The sequence below is a fragment of the Pipra filicauda genome, unplaced genomic scaffold, assembly GCF_003945595.2.
Source record: "Pipra filicauda isolate LSUMZ 115617 unplaced genomic scaffold, ASM394559v2 scaffold328_size813605_pilon, whole genome shotgun sequence".
Classification (NCBI taxonomy): domain Eukaryota; kingdom Metazoa; phylum Chordata; class Aves; order Passeriformes; family Pipridae; genus Pipra; species Pipra filicauda.
The window spans coordinates 35,689-52,462 of record NW_024104452.1 but is presented as its reverse complement, the minus strand read 5'-3'; the positions used below and the strand labels follow the sequence as shown (position 1 = coordinate 52,462).

Below are 16,774 nucleotides of genomic sequence, written 5' to 3'. Positions count from 1 at the left end.
CAGTATGGAAAAAGGGAGATCTTTTTATCCATCCAAATCCAAGTAATTTCCTACTTCTAAGGCAGAACGTGCAGTATAGACCTTTCATATGGCTTCATGTCTGGTTCAGCTTTACCAGCTCAAGTGTAGGGGAGTAAGAGGTGGGGTTTTTTTAATGTTATAGTTTCTAAAAGAATCATTTAGCAGATTCCCAGTGGAGCATTCCTCACTGAAATTTTAGAGATTGACTTTCCAAATTAATGAAAAAGCTTATATCAACAAGAACTCGTTGTTTAACATGAATGACAAGATGGCTTGAAAGCAGAGGAACACTCAAGAGACAAAACGTTAATTTTCTCTTTCCTCCAGTGAACGTGTTTCCAGTGAAGAATTTAGCCTCAAAACCTCTTTTTCTTGATCAACAGCACTTTTAGATTTAGTTCTGCAAAAGTTTCAAAAGAAAGGACAGCAAAGCTGGGGAAGAGTCTGGAGCACAAGTCTTAAGAGGAATGGCTGAGGGCACTGGGATTTTTTAGCCTGGAGAAAAGGAGGTTCAAGGAGGGACCTTCTCACTCTCTACAACTCCCTTCAAAGGAGGTTGTAGTGAGGTGGGGGTGGGTCTCTTCTGCCATGTGAAAGGGTGAGATGAAATGGTCTTAAGTTGCACAAGGAAAGGTTCAGATCAGATACTAGAAAAGAATTTTCACTGAAAGAGTGGTCAGGCATTGGAATAAGTTGCCCAGGGAGGTGGTGGAGTCACTGTCTCTGGAAGTGTTCAAGAGACATCTGGGTGTGGCACTTGAGGATATGGTTTCGTGGTGATTAAGGTGGTGCTGGGTTAACAGTTGGACTGGATGATCTTGAAGGTCTCTGACAGTCTTGACGATTCTGTGATTCTACATTTTTCTTTTCTTTTGGGCTCAGAGCTGTACTTCCAATTAAGGCTCATTTCTTCGACTCAATTAAGAATAATGGAAGTGAAGGAGGAGGAGGGAAGGATGGTCAAGAAACACAATGTCACTGCATACTAGATACAAGCATGAGGAAACATGCAGAAATTGAAGGATTTTAGTAGTAAGAGTCTCTGAAAGACCTGGCCCTCCTCCGTGATTTCTTCATCCACAACCCTCCGTGACACCATCACTTTAATCCTCCTAGTTTTGCCTTTTCTTCTCCATGTTCAAGCCACGTTTGCTTCTTCCAGTAAATGCCAAAGAGCATAAAGTATCCACCAAAGCAATAGGTAAAGTAGATTAGGGTATTTTGGTTACTTTTCTTAATCTCCCTGGTCAGCTACTGTGCAATGGTCAGAAATATACCTGGGTCAAACGATCCCTCTCCAAAGGCTTCTCCTTTTGTGCTGTATTTCCAAGTACCTTTTCTGCATGTGGATGGAGAGATGAGCAGGGGAAAAAGAAGGGTGTGAGGAACACAGGGAGATGTAATGGGGAGAAACAGGGCAAGAGGGTTTTGTGTTTTGAACAATCCTTTTCAATGAACACCACGAGCATAGAGAACACTATGTAGCTTGTAGCATTTACTTGCTTTCACCTGCATTCACAATTGCAGCATTAACATCCTCCAGGCTCTGGCCTGCAAAGACCCAAACAAAGGGAATTAAGCAGGAGCTAGTAAAAATAACACCTGCAAAAAAAAGACAATTTCCCAAGTATATAAATGACTAAAGCCCATTAAATTTGACTTTTAAAATTTTTACACAAACTCTTGTATACTATTAAATTTGCTTGCTTATGTATCACTCTTTAGACTTCTAGGCATTTTTCATAAACTTCATAAAGGCAGATATCCCAATTGCCTGTCTGCCTACCTTCTGTCAAGGCAGCAGCGTGACATACCATGAGGAGTCGGTGAGTTGTGGCCAATTTAAACACACCATGTGACTGCCTGATTTAATGACAGCACTCCAGGGAATTCAGACTGTAACTAATTAGATGTTGAGGTCAACTTGCAGCCATTTCTGAAGGGAAGACACTGGCTAATATTTAAGTCATAGATAAATATGTAAAAAGAGCTAGAAAGCAAAAGAAATGAAATATACACTTCCTCCATGTCAAGTGAGGATTTTCTAACAATTTACTCAGCAAACCAATTCTGCTGGGCCCCTGTAACTCCTCTTTCCCATGGAAACACACCATTAAAAAAACTGAGTAGTTTCAAATGCCTTACAGGATTTCTTGGATTAGAGGCAATTAAGAAAAAAGATACCACTGACAAAAAAAAAACAACAAAAAAGCTCTTCAGGGAGTCAAAAAGATACATCACTTTAACTACTTTTTTGCAGCATCTGGGAGATGAGCACTCATCCTTAAGCTCAGTCTGGTACAGGGTTGCAAAATCAGAGAACAACGTGATTATTATGCTATATAGTACAATTTTTTTTTAGATGCCTAATTACCAACAGAAAGTGGACTGCATCCTTTTGGATTATTTATTGTAGTAAAAAAACAACTGAATTAACTGTGCTAATGGAAAGTACAAACAAACCATAAAACTTAGCTTGGCAGAAGTTTATGAGAAACTGTAAACCAAATCATTATAAAATACAGCACTCCCTACAAATGCAACATTTACAACACTACCCCATCATTACATCAGCCTTTTACACTTCTTATACACTGAACAAACAAAATTAATTTGCCCTAAACTGCTGAGGAGAAAAGAATGAGAAATTAAATCTCCTACTTTGGACCTTGAAAATATATTTAAATGGTCTAGAAAAATGAGACTTGGCTGATGTTAAGGCACTACCTTCTGCTCCTGAGCTACAGAATGTAAAGAAAAGCTCTCCATACAACTTTTAACAGTGAGACTCATAGTGCCTCAGCTTGAAAGAAGTGCCTTGCTGTGAAAGAAGGAAAATGACAGCAGACTGTTTTCCCGGCGGGAAGGAAAACCTGGGAGATCTCACATACACTGACAGAAAGACGAGCAGAGGCAAATATGAGGCAGATGTAGACAGAGAAAACCTGGAAGTTTCCAGCTTGGCCATCACTCCTAAAGATGTTTAACCTTGAACATCAAGAACACCAAAGCTTCCAGCAAGTGCCCAGGTACAGGCAAGAGGGCCACCAGGCTGTGCTGAGGCTCAAGGGCAGCCAGAGCTTGCAGGTCACCTGACTGAGCTGTAGCTATGCAGGGAGAGCTCTGCAGCTATATTGAAAGCCAACACCTGCATCTGGCTGTCCCTCAGGCAGACTTCAAGGTAAATGTTAATTAAAGGTGTGGATAACTGCAAGGAACGCCACTGCTGACAAACGCTTTTACCTCTCAAGAGTTACAGACTATTTCAGGACGAGCATGACACCACACAAATTCAAAAGCATGTGTGGATTCTGCCTCTTGGCTTCATAAACAAAATAGGGGTATAGATATATATCACCTGTCACCAAAATACGCCCTCCCACCTGCCTCCAAGTACTGCCAACAAGCCACATCCTTTTACATTCAGACCCAGGTGGCGGTCAAATTCTGGGGAGGAAGAACGCCATCTATGACTGCACTGCTTTGCTTCTCCCTGCACAGAAGAAAACACCCTCGACAAAGCAAAAAAGAAAACACAGTGCCCCAGGGACAACTGCTGGGGGTGAAAACACAACACAGTCTGAAAAAAGGCATTTACAAAATGAATGGTTGCAATGTGCTTTCCTCTAAATATTCAGAATCATAAATGCAAATATTTTAAAATTTAGATCTGAGTAGCTTGAGAAATAAAGTTACTTCAAAATATACCACCGACATTTGCTGGATTCTGCTTTGTCACAGAGTTTTGAGAAATGAGCATATAATAATCTGCTTTCCAGCTTGTCACCTCTAACTCAAACATGTCACCTTCACTTTGACTTGGGTGTCTCACCGCTGAGTATTCATGTGGCACTGGCAACTAATTTTAGCCATAAATGATGACTTATGGGAAGAAACGGGTAAAATAAGCCAACCCAGTAACTGCTGCAACACAAATGATGTGGAATTCCTGCCTCAAACTTGTGGCAGAGCAACAGCATGGAATCCTTCTCCTAAAGAACCAGCTTCTGCTTTTGTGTCTTTGCATGAACATAAGCGTTTCCAGCACTTGTAGCAGTGACCACCAAAACGACAGGCAGAGCAAACACACAAATCCCCCAGGATGAGCCACCCTTGGAAGGCACAGCACCTATCCCACGATTTGGAGCACACCCTGGGTGTGTTAGAGGCTGTCAACTGGAAGACACCAACAACCTGTGCTCAGTTGACCTGACCCAAGGAAAAGCTATCACAGTTCCTGAGAGAGGAAAATACTTCAACGGATACAAAATTTGAATTACCACCCACTGCTGCATAAGAAATTAAATTTTTTTTATATGACTAAATTTCAGGAGTATTTCTGGCTCCAATGCACACAATTTAAATGTAGTTGGGAAGCTGAAGAGGCAGCAAGAAATGGAGTGAGTCAGTCTAAAAGAACTACCAGTTGCTTGGCTCTTCATCTGCAGATGAAGTACAAGTGCCCCATAAAATGATCTTTCATTTTCCTCTTTGCAAGCATTTCTGTGGGAGGGGGAAAAATAAATCACTATTTGCTTGGAACTTCAGAAATGGACTGAAATGCAATTACAGCTCCCATTCCTAGAGGATACAAAATTTATGAAGTTATTCTTGAACTCATCTCTTCAGATATTAAACTACTTTATGAGGAACAAAATGGACTAGAATAGTAAATTAAATGTTCAGTGACAAACACAAAAAAAGACAGAAAGAAATGAGATATCTGTCTTGCAAACAGAAGTACTCTATATATACCCCCGTGAGCTCTCTTATTTAAAGTAATTTTTGAATCTTTGATCATACACATTAAAGAAAAGATTTCTATGTCCTTTATATAGAGGTGTATAGATAATAAATATAAGTTACCTACATAACACAGGAAATAGGTATATAAGATAAATCTATGTATCTATATTCTATGTGTATATATATGATGAAAAAAGCAAATGTCCCAGTTAGAACAAGGTCAATACTCACTTCTTATTCTAAGAGAACATCTAAACATCCAATCAAGATTTAAATGAAATATACAAAAATGGAACAGCAACAGTCCAAAGGCTGCTCTACAAATACTGCAGAAAGGGTTATAAATAGTGACACTGACAGAGGTCAGAGGTACAAATCAGGAGAAAGCCCAAGATGGAATATGCAAAGCTTCAAGATGGAATCCATCCTGGACCAAGATGGAATCTGCAAAGTTTGATGCTTCTTGTATCAAACAGTCCTGACCATTCACTACTGTTTATGACAGAAAACTGGAAATTACCATAGAGAAATATTTATTTTAAACCTGTTCCTTTATTCACAAAGGACTCTTCCCTGCAAGACTTACTAATGCTTTGTCACAAAAGACTTAGATGCCCACCATGACATGGTGTCTAATTATTCTAGGTTGTAATGCCATCTCATCACACCAAATTACGGCAATTCAACCTCTGTCCTTCATCTCTGCACTGTTCCCCAAATTGTTTCCATCTAGATTATTAAAAAGTCCAAACATAACACAATTCAGAACTCTCAACTTTCTGCATTATTCACGTAATTTGGACCCCATCTATTTTCAGGGTTCTCCTTGAAACCATTTGAAACCAGCCCCAAGTTTTAGACTTTGTGTATTATTTGTACCAAGATGCAATATCAGCTCTAAGAAGTAGAAACACTGCATTAGCACAGTCCTAAGTGATGAAAGCCTGGGGAGCACAAACAGAATTTGCACACAGTCCTTAGTTTTACGAAGAAAGCCATTTTGGAGAGTTATGTGCACAGGGGACGTGCAGGGTAAAGACAAGTTTGGCATCTTCCCACCTACAACTGCCCTGCAAAGGAAACCTCCATGCTCCACCTTAACAGCAGCATGTTAACGACTCTGTCAAAGGCTAGATATTGAAACACATTTTCTTTTAGATCCTCTTTAGAAACTAATTGTCAGCAGAAAAGTATTCTTACAGTACTAACACCTATTACAAATGAAAACATTTCAAAACTTTCATTGGTTATGTTGACTGATTACCTGCTGCAGGACCCCAGAGTGCACATGAAGAGTCTTAAGGGTACACTATTTATCATTTAGTTGTCCAAAAGTATGTATTTAAGCATTTTTGTTATAAATATGGCAATACTTCTCACTGAAGAAATTACGAAGGTATCAAAAAGTGCAGTAACTATTTTAACAATAAGCTTTTTTGCAGAAAGAAAAAATAACTGAGTAGAACAGAACACTGATGCTTTCGATCACCGCAGGCGCAAGTTCACGTATACAGAGCAGTGACTCTTCCACACTGAGGTCTTTTAAACAGATTTTTGGCATCTTTAATATGATGCTCATAACAAGTTGAAGGGTGCAAAGTCACTCTTACCTTCCATCTGCATAGTCTGCATCTGCACCTCCCCACCAGACATCTGAATCATCATCTTCGGCATCAGCTGAATCGAGATTGTCGCTTTCCTCTGCTAAGGGGCAGCAGACAAACTCCACACCACGGAACTTGTCTATCCCACAGGGCAGCAGCATACCATAGTCGTGCAGATTCATGCTCTTCTCACTACAGGACTGTAGAAAAGAGAAAAAAGGAAAAGCAACAATATTGTCATGGAGGAAGAGAGAAAAAACTTGTCACAGACCTTGAGAAAACATAAAAGGGCTGCCTTAGGAAGTTAAAGCTGATGAACTGCACAATCTCTGAATTTTGAAATGCAATTTCAAAGGTCATGCCTGCATTCCCTGCCTGACTGTAGGTAGGTCCCTGGCTCTGTCCACAAAACCACTGTAAGCAAAAAGCTCTCCTTTCAGTTTTTCCCAGTACAGAAAAACTTGTCTTCTCTCATATACATGACAACTCCATATCCTCTTGTCTAAAACACTCACAGGCTCTGCCTCATAAACAGCAAACTTGAAGACAGACCAGTAATTTGATGTATTAATCCCAACCCTGATTCACTAGTGCTATCGAAGAGTTCACTGCAGGATAGATTAATATTTGAAATACCTGTCATACTGGAAACACACTGTATCTGGTCTGATACCTCTGCTAGTAAATTTCCTCCTAGCCTTGTCTGGAAAACAGTCATGCAAAATTATACCCTAAAGATACAGTGATGTAGGACAGAAAGATAAAAGTGATGTATGACAGGTGAAAAAAGGAAAATAGTTCAGTGGTGCACAGTGTTCTTCTTCTAGGCTATTGCCATCCCAAGTCTGTGAGTAGTTAAAATGAACTAGAATTCCCCTGTGTGAAGGTTGGTGCCTTAAATGTTTCACTTAAGTATGATTCAAGCAAAAACTGAAAATTTGAGAAGTTGCTGAGCACATTTCAAATTTCATCTCCAGAAGGTGGGATAACATACAAACTAAGAGGTTCCAAACAAAATAGCAGCCAGAAATCTTCTTGGAAGCTCATCTTGGCTTTTACTCCTAAAACCTCTCTACATAAGGAAAAGATGTCCAAGACACATTAGCAATTGTAATATTAAGTTTATTTCTGTTTTCAGTAAAGCACTGGTAAATTGTAAAAACTCTGTGCCTGACTGCAAAATGTGTTTGGCTAGTTCTAGTTCTTATCAGCTCTCCTACCCTTCTCTGCTGAATTTCATACAGTGCACTCTCTGAGGCCTCTTTGATTTCTGTGGGCACCTGGCATACCAATATCCACAATAAATAATGGATAATGTCCATCCAGGATGATGATTAAAGGCAAAGTTCTAGGCATTTAGTTCCAAAGCAGCACTAACACAGGAAGCCAGGGGAGGCAGAAAACACAGTGGGTGTGGGAGTGGACGTGAGGAAAAAAGCAGTGCTATAAAACAGGGTCATTGTTCAAAGGTCAATGGTAAGTATCCAGTCACGGACTCTGATGTGCTCAGATTCCCATTTCCTCCCTTACAAAGCAGAACAAAATGCCATTCACCCAAACCTTCGGAATACTGCTCTTTGTTTTCCATGCTGCTGCTATATTTAAAGTCATGCTCAGAAGAGCGACACAGCTTTAAAGAAGGAAGGCAGGAAATTTTAAGACATGAATATACCTCTTTAGCAACAGTATGCCAGTGCAGGTGAGTTTCACACACATCCATCCTTTCCTGGTGAAGGAACTTGCACTTGTCTGGCACCAGAAGGGCATCACTCACAAACTCGCCCACTGAAAGGGAAAAAAAAAAAGGAAAAAAAATACAAAAAATATTAATTTTTCTTCCAGTACCTTATCCTGTTAAACCTCTATCTAGGCATAGAGCAGCTTTTGTGAATGAGAGGCAGGGTCTGTTTGCAGAGAAGTGGTGCTTCCATTATGACCTTCTTCCAACTTGCCATTGGAAAGTAGCTCCTGTCTTTGATGTCAGAGGTATTATGTTATGAAAACCTCAGTGTAATATTCTAACTTCCATATTGCCTGGGTGAAACTTGTAGGACCCATTGCAGACGTGTGATGCAACATGAAGTCAGGGGATGGTGGATCAAGCTCCAAGAAGGGGACTAAAGGGGACAGGGAAGGACAACTACATTTTTCATCTTAATAGCAGTAGGGAGAGAGTGTGAAGTGTTCTGAAATACTTAATTTTTTGCACACAAAACAAATCTGACACCAACAAATTTTTTCAAACAATTCAAGAGTATTTCTCGTGAACCACAACACTAAGAGCAACACATTCAGTTATTTTGTTGATGCAGCCTCTTCATTGCAACTTCATTTCATCAGCCAGATGAATTCAGGTTAGCCCAGAAGGCTGATAAGCAAGTAGAGCTCATCAGCCAGGGAACAATATGATTCATGATCACCAGAGTATCTGGTCAGACTGAAGTGGGGAAAAAGGGCTCTTCACCAAGGACATAACTGACCAGACATTGTTCTGTCTTCAAAAGTAGAACAAAAATGTAAATGCTCATGAAATGAAGGACGCTCACGAATAAGAAGAAACACAGATGGTAGGTAACATGATTTATTGGACTAAAATCACTGTAATTCTGTACAATTCTGGTTTTATAATTAAATAACCTCCAAGCCCCCCAAGGATATTTTTTAAGGAAGAAATTACAGAGTTCTTTCAAGAAGTTTGTTACACTGAACAGGCACTGGACTGCAAAAGCACATCACTCAGCTGGCACAAATGATCAGCTCCCTGAAGACCTGTAGTCTGTAGCCTCCAAAAAACTACAGCCTGTAGTATCGGGGTGGTTCAATGGCTGTAAAGATGTAATAAAAGGTTAATTAATCAAAATGAGATGACTACAAGTTTACTGTTCAGCAGAGGGTCATCTCAGGGAGCCGATGAAGTGGCCTTTAAAGCTTACAATTAAAAAGTCAGTTACAAAACTAACACCGAATGCATTGAGGGAGAAAGCAGAACTTAACAAATATATACCTTTGCTAATCACCAATATGTGTATTTCATATTAAATTCCTTGCTGTATTTCAGTGCTTTTGATCTGAAGCCTTTAAAGTCAGTCAGTTTTCAGGAACTAGTAACTAGTTTACTTAAGTCACTTAACTAGTGACTTAGCTAGTCACTTAACTAGGAAAAAACAGATTTTCTTATTTTTACCTTCCATAACATACTCTGATGCCTGCAAATTATTAACAGAAATGCTTCCTAGAGGTGTATAAAATAAACTTGCAAAAAGAATGACTTAGAACACTTTCAGGTAACCCAAAATACAAAATTTGCACCTTCAGTTAACAGTCTCTGCTCCCAGCGGCATCACACACTAATCTTGCAGTGAAATTTGAACAAATTTGCAGCTTTGTAGGGGACCAGCCTGTCACAAACTCGAAGTAACTCAGTCCATAAGTAACTGGTAATTGTTAATGCTTCAATTTAGTAAAGTACCCGAGCACTAGGCAAGCACAGGGCTGCTTTGCTGAAGACTCAAGAGCATGTTGACATTGCTCTCCTACAACATGATAACTTAATGGAGAACTGCAGTTATACCTTTCCAGCTGTTCAAGCACGAAAAACATCCAAAGCAGTCTTTAGGGTAAACATTTCTATAAAACAACAACAAAAAAATCCTGGAGTGGGTTTTACTCCAGCAAACTCAATCTGGTGCTTGTGTGTGAGCTTGTGCTATCTGTTCTCTGACACACACGGGCACGAGTCCAAGTACAAACACACCTGATAACGTCTGCACAAAACTACTCCATCTCCCTTAACAGGGGGGATGTTAACAGGATTGCAATATGACTACAATATTGTGTGTATGAAGTTAGAAGGCAATTAATGGTATACCCCGGAGTGCTGTGCGGCCCTTCAGAAGGACCTTGACAGGTTGGAGTGGGTCACAGAAGAACTGTCTGAAGTAAAACAAAGTAACAGGTCCTGCACCTGGGGAATAATAACCCCAGGCACCAGCACAGGCTGAGGGCTCACCTGCTGGAAAACAGCTCTGTGGAGAAAGACCTGGAGGTCCTGGTGGACAACAAGCTGTCCGTGATCCAATAGCATGTTCCTGTGGCCATGAAGGCCAATGGGATCCTGGGGTGGATTAGGAAGGGCATTGCCAACAGGTCAGGGAGGTGATCCTGCCCCTCTACTCAGCCCTGGTGAGGCATATCTGGAGTGCTGTGTCCAGTTCTGGGCTCCTCAGCACGAGAGAGACATGGAGCTCATGGAGCAGGTCCAGAGGAGGCCACAGAGATGATGAGGGGACTGGAACATCTCTCTTACAAGGGGAGGCTGAGGGAGCTGGGCCTGCTCAGCCTCGAGAAGAGATGACTGAGAGGAGATCTCATCAATGTCTGTCAGTATCTGAAGGTCAGGGCATGGCCCAGGCTCTGCTTGGTGGTGCTGAGCAATAGGACAAGAGGCAATGGGCAGAAAGTGATGCACAGAAAGTTCCACCTGAACATGAGAAAGAACTTTTCTGTGCAGTGATGGACACTGGAACAGATCACCCAGAGAGGGTGTGGAGCCTCCCTCACTGTAGATATTCAAGAGCCATCTGGATGCAATCCTGTGCCAACCTTACCCATTCTGGGATTCTGTGAAAAGAAACAAATACAATGTACCCCTGAGTTACAGCCACCAAACAAAAGATGGAGAGCTGTATGTCCAAAGTTTTGGGCATTGCAGCCAGGGCAAACATGGCAGTGTCATCACAAGTATGCCTAAGTGTGCAATTAATAAGATAAAGCACACTAATATCCATGGGGAGAAGGACAGTTGTTCAATGTAACACTCCCTCATTAAATAGAATTATATTAAATTAGAGTTGTGAAAATCTGGGCAATAGCAATCACTTGCAACTTTACATGTGATTTTTATTGCCTTCAGTTCTATTTTTTATTACAAACAAAATTGAACTCTGTCCATTATTTAGATGTACACAAAGCTCATGTTCCTTTCATGGTAATTACTACTGAATTTTAAGTGTAAAGCTCTGAACTTTTGTCCTATTTTTGTTGTTGTTCTTTTAAATAAATCAATGTTCAAGTAGCAGTTTGATGAAATAAACTGAATTCAGTTGACAACTGCAACATTTATTTTGCCTGGGCTAGTCTAATAGAAACACAAATTCATCAGAAGGAAGCACTTCTAACACTTTTGTCTTGCAGGCAAGCTTCCTCTTGTATCACTCCAGTACACATTTAACTTTCAATGCTGCTGAGTCATAAGACTTTGAGGATTCTTTGCTTTTTTTGAACTAGTAAACTGCAGAATACACAGGGGAGACAAGCACATGAGAAGGGAGAGCAATCCTGCACCTCCAAAGAGAAGGGGAAACGTGTATGGCTCTAAGAGTAAGGAAAAACTGTAATACTGCTTCTCTTTGCCAGCACACACCATGACTGAGAGCTGTGCATTAGTACACTGTTCTGACTGATGGAGAATTCCAGCCCAGTGCTGGCTGTAATTGCTACTATCAGGTGCTGGGATTGCAAAATTCAACTCCAGCTTTATTTTTATTTCCAGCACAGCAACATACTGATTTGTACCACACCAGGCTGTCCTCAACACCCTGCCTGCAACACTAAAGTTGCATGAGCATTTCCCCAGGCAGCAGCACTGCCTTAAAACCCTCCCTGGGCTCGAGCTGTCCCCTTGCTCTCACCAGCACCTTGTCCCTGCTCCCCCTCCACCTACCCAATGAGTCATAGCTAAGCCCTGACCACATCACTCAAAGTGGGGCTTGCAAAATTTGTACAAAATCCACACCACAGAGGGCTGGAATCATTACCACCACCAGCACTAGCTCTGCTTCATATTTATCCCTGTTTTCCAGTACTTTTCTGCCTTCTTCGGCACCTCTTGTATTTTGATTACAGCTGGAAATCTGTGCTCTGCAGAGGCACTTTAATAATAAACCATGATGGCACCATTTGTCTGCTGATCATAAATCACTAAACTCCCTCAAGTGATCCAACACATCAACAAAACAGCTACTTGGGTTCCAGTAGCTGCTTACCCACTCTTGCAGGGAAGGACTGGACAAAACCAGACCCTGCTGGCTTGTGAGTTTCTGGCCATCTGGAGAAAACAGCCCTAAAGGAGAATTCTGAGTAGAGGTCATGTTACCACATTAAAAGCCACCACCCTGTGTCTACCCCTCATTTAGCTGAAGGCCAAGAATCTGCTGCAAAGCAAGTTGCTTCTTGCCAACTGAAACCCCCACAAGGTCAGTAATCCCCCTCTTAATACTGCTTCTTCACTAAGTTTTTTGCAGAGTTCTTCAGACTGCCCCACCCTGGTGTATCACACATCATTCAACAACAATAAAATTAATAATTTTATTTCAGTCAAGGACATCCTATCCTCTGAAAAATACTCTTGGAACAACAACAGATTTTTTTGCTGTAAGACCAGAAGTTCTGGCCCGGAAATTTCATTTTTCAACACAGCAAATACTAAGAAAAGCATTAAGAATCAACCTCTAATAAAAGAGTTAGGATTATAGTGAAGGCAATAATTCACACATTCTTCTAAAACTTCTCTAGGAAGAAGAAAGCTCAGCAAGTAGGCACGTTCATAACAAGATGACTGCCCTAGCTGGTTAATGGAAGATATCAGGGCAAAGTAATTAAAAATAAAAATACTGCATGAGACATGGTCCTGATCAGCAGATTTTCCAGCCACTGCATAAAGTAGATGGGACATGAGCATCCATCCAACATTGCACAGGAAGAAAGCAAAGACAAGGTGATAAAGGTAACAAAACAAAATCTGTGACAAAACCAAACATCTGCTAGCAGATGTCTCCAAACCGAAAAATAAGCATGTTCAAATTACGTTCAGAGGAGCACTTTCACACAAAGCACGAGGAGGCAGCACACATGCTGAGGCTCTGGGGCTCAAGGCTTCATTTCAGCGTCACGGATGAGAACGAGGGCCTCGCTTACACAAATTTACAAGCTCAAGTGCCTGCACAGTACATATTTGAGAACATTCAGAGAAATGTGTTATTTCCCTGAGAGTTTGCACTGATTATCCAGAGCCATCACACACTTCATATGAGCACCAAAGAGCAGTCAACCCTGCATCTTTCCCCGTCCTACTGCCACGAGGCTTTGCACTGCCCTGCTCCCCTGGTGCAACACCTCTGCCAGCCCTTGTGCCGGCCCAGCCACATTTCTTTACCACTTATTGTGCTACACGTACACTGTTGCATCTATTTAAGCAGCCACGTAACTTTAGGTACTTTCTTTAATTGAGATGCTTACCAAAGTCATTATGTGTGATGCTTTCTATCTTGGCAATTAACAGTTAGCTACAACCTGCATCAGACTGCAAGCCAAACACACTGGTCTCAACTGCAAAGTAGCAATGCTTTCTTGAACATGCTTTTTCTTTTCTTCAGAAGTCCAGAAAAGCAGAGAAGATGGGAAGCACCTAGATACTTTAAGAATGTGTTTAATTTTTCAGTAAAATGGTTCAGTAAGCACAATTACCCAGCGATAAAATGAACCATAGTGCATTCGCTATATTAGACTCTGTACCTTCAGATGAAGAGGGAGAGGCTGTGTCTGTCAAAACCTGGTTTGAAGAAGAGTTTGCTGCAGTGTCAGCCCCCAGGGATGGATGCCTTCCTTGGCCCATGGCGAGGCTTTCCTTTGAACTTGGGTACAACACATGTTAAGCCACACTATTAAACGTCTTCAGTCTAGCTTGAAGGATACTATAGACTACTATACAGTCTATAGTAAACAAGGGATTTGCAGATTTCTTCAATTTCAAATCTAATTTTAAAATGGAAGCTAAAGGCCTCTCCCTAATAACTAATCATGAGCCAGCAGGAAGGCAAGGTGGGACTGGTAATATAAGACATCTGTGTCGCAGCAGCCTGAGCCATGTATATTTTTCTGTTGAGTAAACTCCTGCCCATAAAACTTCCTCCAAAAACAGCTCTGTAGGAAAACTGTTCCCACTCCCACATTTTATCTGTAATCTATTACATGAATTTCGGTTAGAGACCCTCAGCATTGCAGACAGACAGCAATGCAGACCCGAAATTCGAGGGCAGGAGCAGAAATGACAGCACGATCTGCACATCCACCTCTGGAGCATGAAGTGGGAACAGCTGCAGGTCTTCTGTCTTCCAGAGGCTCGGCCAAAATCAACAGTGACCCTAGACACTTTTCTGTATCATCCTTAAGTTCCAAAGAGTTATTTCCCATAGAGGTTTTTTATTATTTTTTGAGCAAAGCCATCCACTATGCTTTAAGCATCTGAAAGGCCAGTGGTTCTCCAACAGACATTTTCACAGCATCAAAGCAAGCGTCTCTAGCTTTATTATTCTTTTCTGCTTCAAAAAAGTCCTTGAATGCTTCTGCATTCCTGCTTTCAACCAAACTTGAAAAGGTAAAGAGTACACCCACTAAAAAGTGGTTTATTTTTCTCTTATTTAGTAGGCATAGCAACAAATACACTCTGATGCAGTATCTCTCAAGTAAAACACCTTTACTATTCACAACATTTATCCATTTATTAGGCTACAAAAGGCAACAATTTGGGATGAGCAAAGCTCTACTATTAGATTAAAAACTGACTGGTAATTCTAGCTGTACTATACTTTAGTGTCCTGATGCTCCTACAACAGTTGAGAAATCATGACAATTAAGATACTCTTCAATGACAGTGGGATGGCACAAGACATACACTTGGGACACAAGATCAAGGTAAAAGAAAACCCCACTGTAACGGACTCACTGACACCTAAATATCCACACGTGCATGATAACAAGGAGCTTCAGTCTTGATATATCACATGTTCTACTGTGATTTTTGGCAAGTCCAAATACCTCATACAAAATTCTGGAGTCAAAGGGCTAAAACCCTTTAGGTACAATCCATCAAAGTACACTTGTTCCGATAAAAATAATCAACTATATACAAAGAAATATACATGTAATTAATTCACATTATTACGTCTTCATTTTCATAGGGTGCCATACATTAAAAAGAGTTATTTCTCAAACCTTCTTCCTCCTTCCTCTGCAGCTCTTCCATCACAGACATAAGTGGAATTTCTGCTCACTTTGCTATTTTTTTGCCTGACTGAATATTCTGATAAAATTGTCTTCCTTCCCAGACAGAACACAAGGTCAGGTTTGATACATTACACCAATAACAGATACATCTGTTTACATGCAAGAAGATTCAAATATACATCATCACACACTCTGGTATATTTACACACAAAGCATATAAACATTCTTTTAAAGTCCGCAGTACCTCAACAGTTCATTGCAGCATTAAGTAAGTTCATTTACTTCTCTTCTGCTTTTTACTTGTCTCCCCAGTCTTCACAGGAAATTTTTGCTGGGAGTTCACTAAGACACCTTTTCTGTCCCTCTCTTGCTCATTAATGCAACACAGAAGAGCTGTGCTAAAGTCCATTAGCCCAGCATCACGGGCGATGCCACACGGTGGGATTCCTACTCCTGTCCCACCTTCCTGAAAGGCCACAAAGTCAAAAAATACCCTCCCAGAAGCTGTTATCAGTGTGACCAGCAGCAAAGGTTACCCACAAAAAAGGCTATCTGACGTGTTTCCATGTCGATTTTCTTCCTCTAGGCACCACTCACACTAGCAAACTTTCTTGGCCTGCGTCACAAATCAAAATGTTGCCTCAGTCTACTAAGAAACAGGCCCAAAAGCAGCCTGCAAAATTCATTTGGGGAAGAAGAGAAATTTCAGGATTGAGTTGCTCTCCCTTCCCATTTCTCAGCGCACAGGTTACATCTGCAAAGCTTCTCCCACATATGAGAGAGTATTTGTTGCAGACGCAGCCCCCTTCCCTCCTAATCATATGATCCTGCCTAATTTACTGCAATTCCTAAGTTAGAAAATGGCAGGAATAATGAAGTCTAGAGATGTCACTCTGGACAGCATGACTCCATCCTGCCTCAGTTACAAAGCTTCTATGTGATTCTACCCAAGTAAAACCCTTTTCTCCTCTTCCCACACTGTGCTTAATTGCTTATTGCTCCTTCCCCGACTCCTCAGAAGCCCCAGCAGACTTTTCAGATCCACTTTTTACTTTTCACTCCATTATTGCAGCAGTCCTGTTTGACAAATCTGTTAAGAGGACATGCTCAGCTGCTCTAAAGGGCTGGTGAACGCATTGGTGATGGAAGCATAGCTGCTTACAGTGGAAAAAAAGACTGTGAAGGATGCCACCTGTGGGTGCTTGCTGCAGGGTCATGGGTAGGGTTTTTTGGTGGTTTTTGGAGCAGGGTGTTGATTTTATTGAGATTCCAGGTCCCATCCTAAACTGACAGCATACAGAATAACAGAAGGAATTACTGGGCTCCTCAAATGGGAAGAC

At 41.1% G+C, this 16,774-nt stretch overlaps 1 protein-coding gene across 1 annotated transcript in view; it reads right to left on the bottom strand.

Moving 5' to 3' along the window:
- Nucleotides 1-16,774, bottom strand: part of LOC114000141 (amyloid beta precursor protein) — a 140,494-nt gene that overhangs the window by 95,040 nt on the left and 28,680 nt on the right. Inside the window, exons 3-4 of the mRNA XM_039383864.1 lie at nt 8,044-8,156; nt 6,378-6,571 (exon numbers count right to left, since the gene is read on the bottom strand). Coding sequence (XP_039239798.1) covers nt 6,378-6,571; nt 8,044-8,156 — 307 coding nt within the window. The remainder of the gene's footprint in view (nt 1-6,377; nt 6,572-8,043; nt 8,157-16,774) is intronic.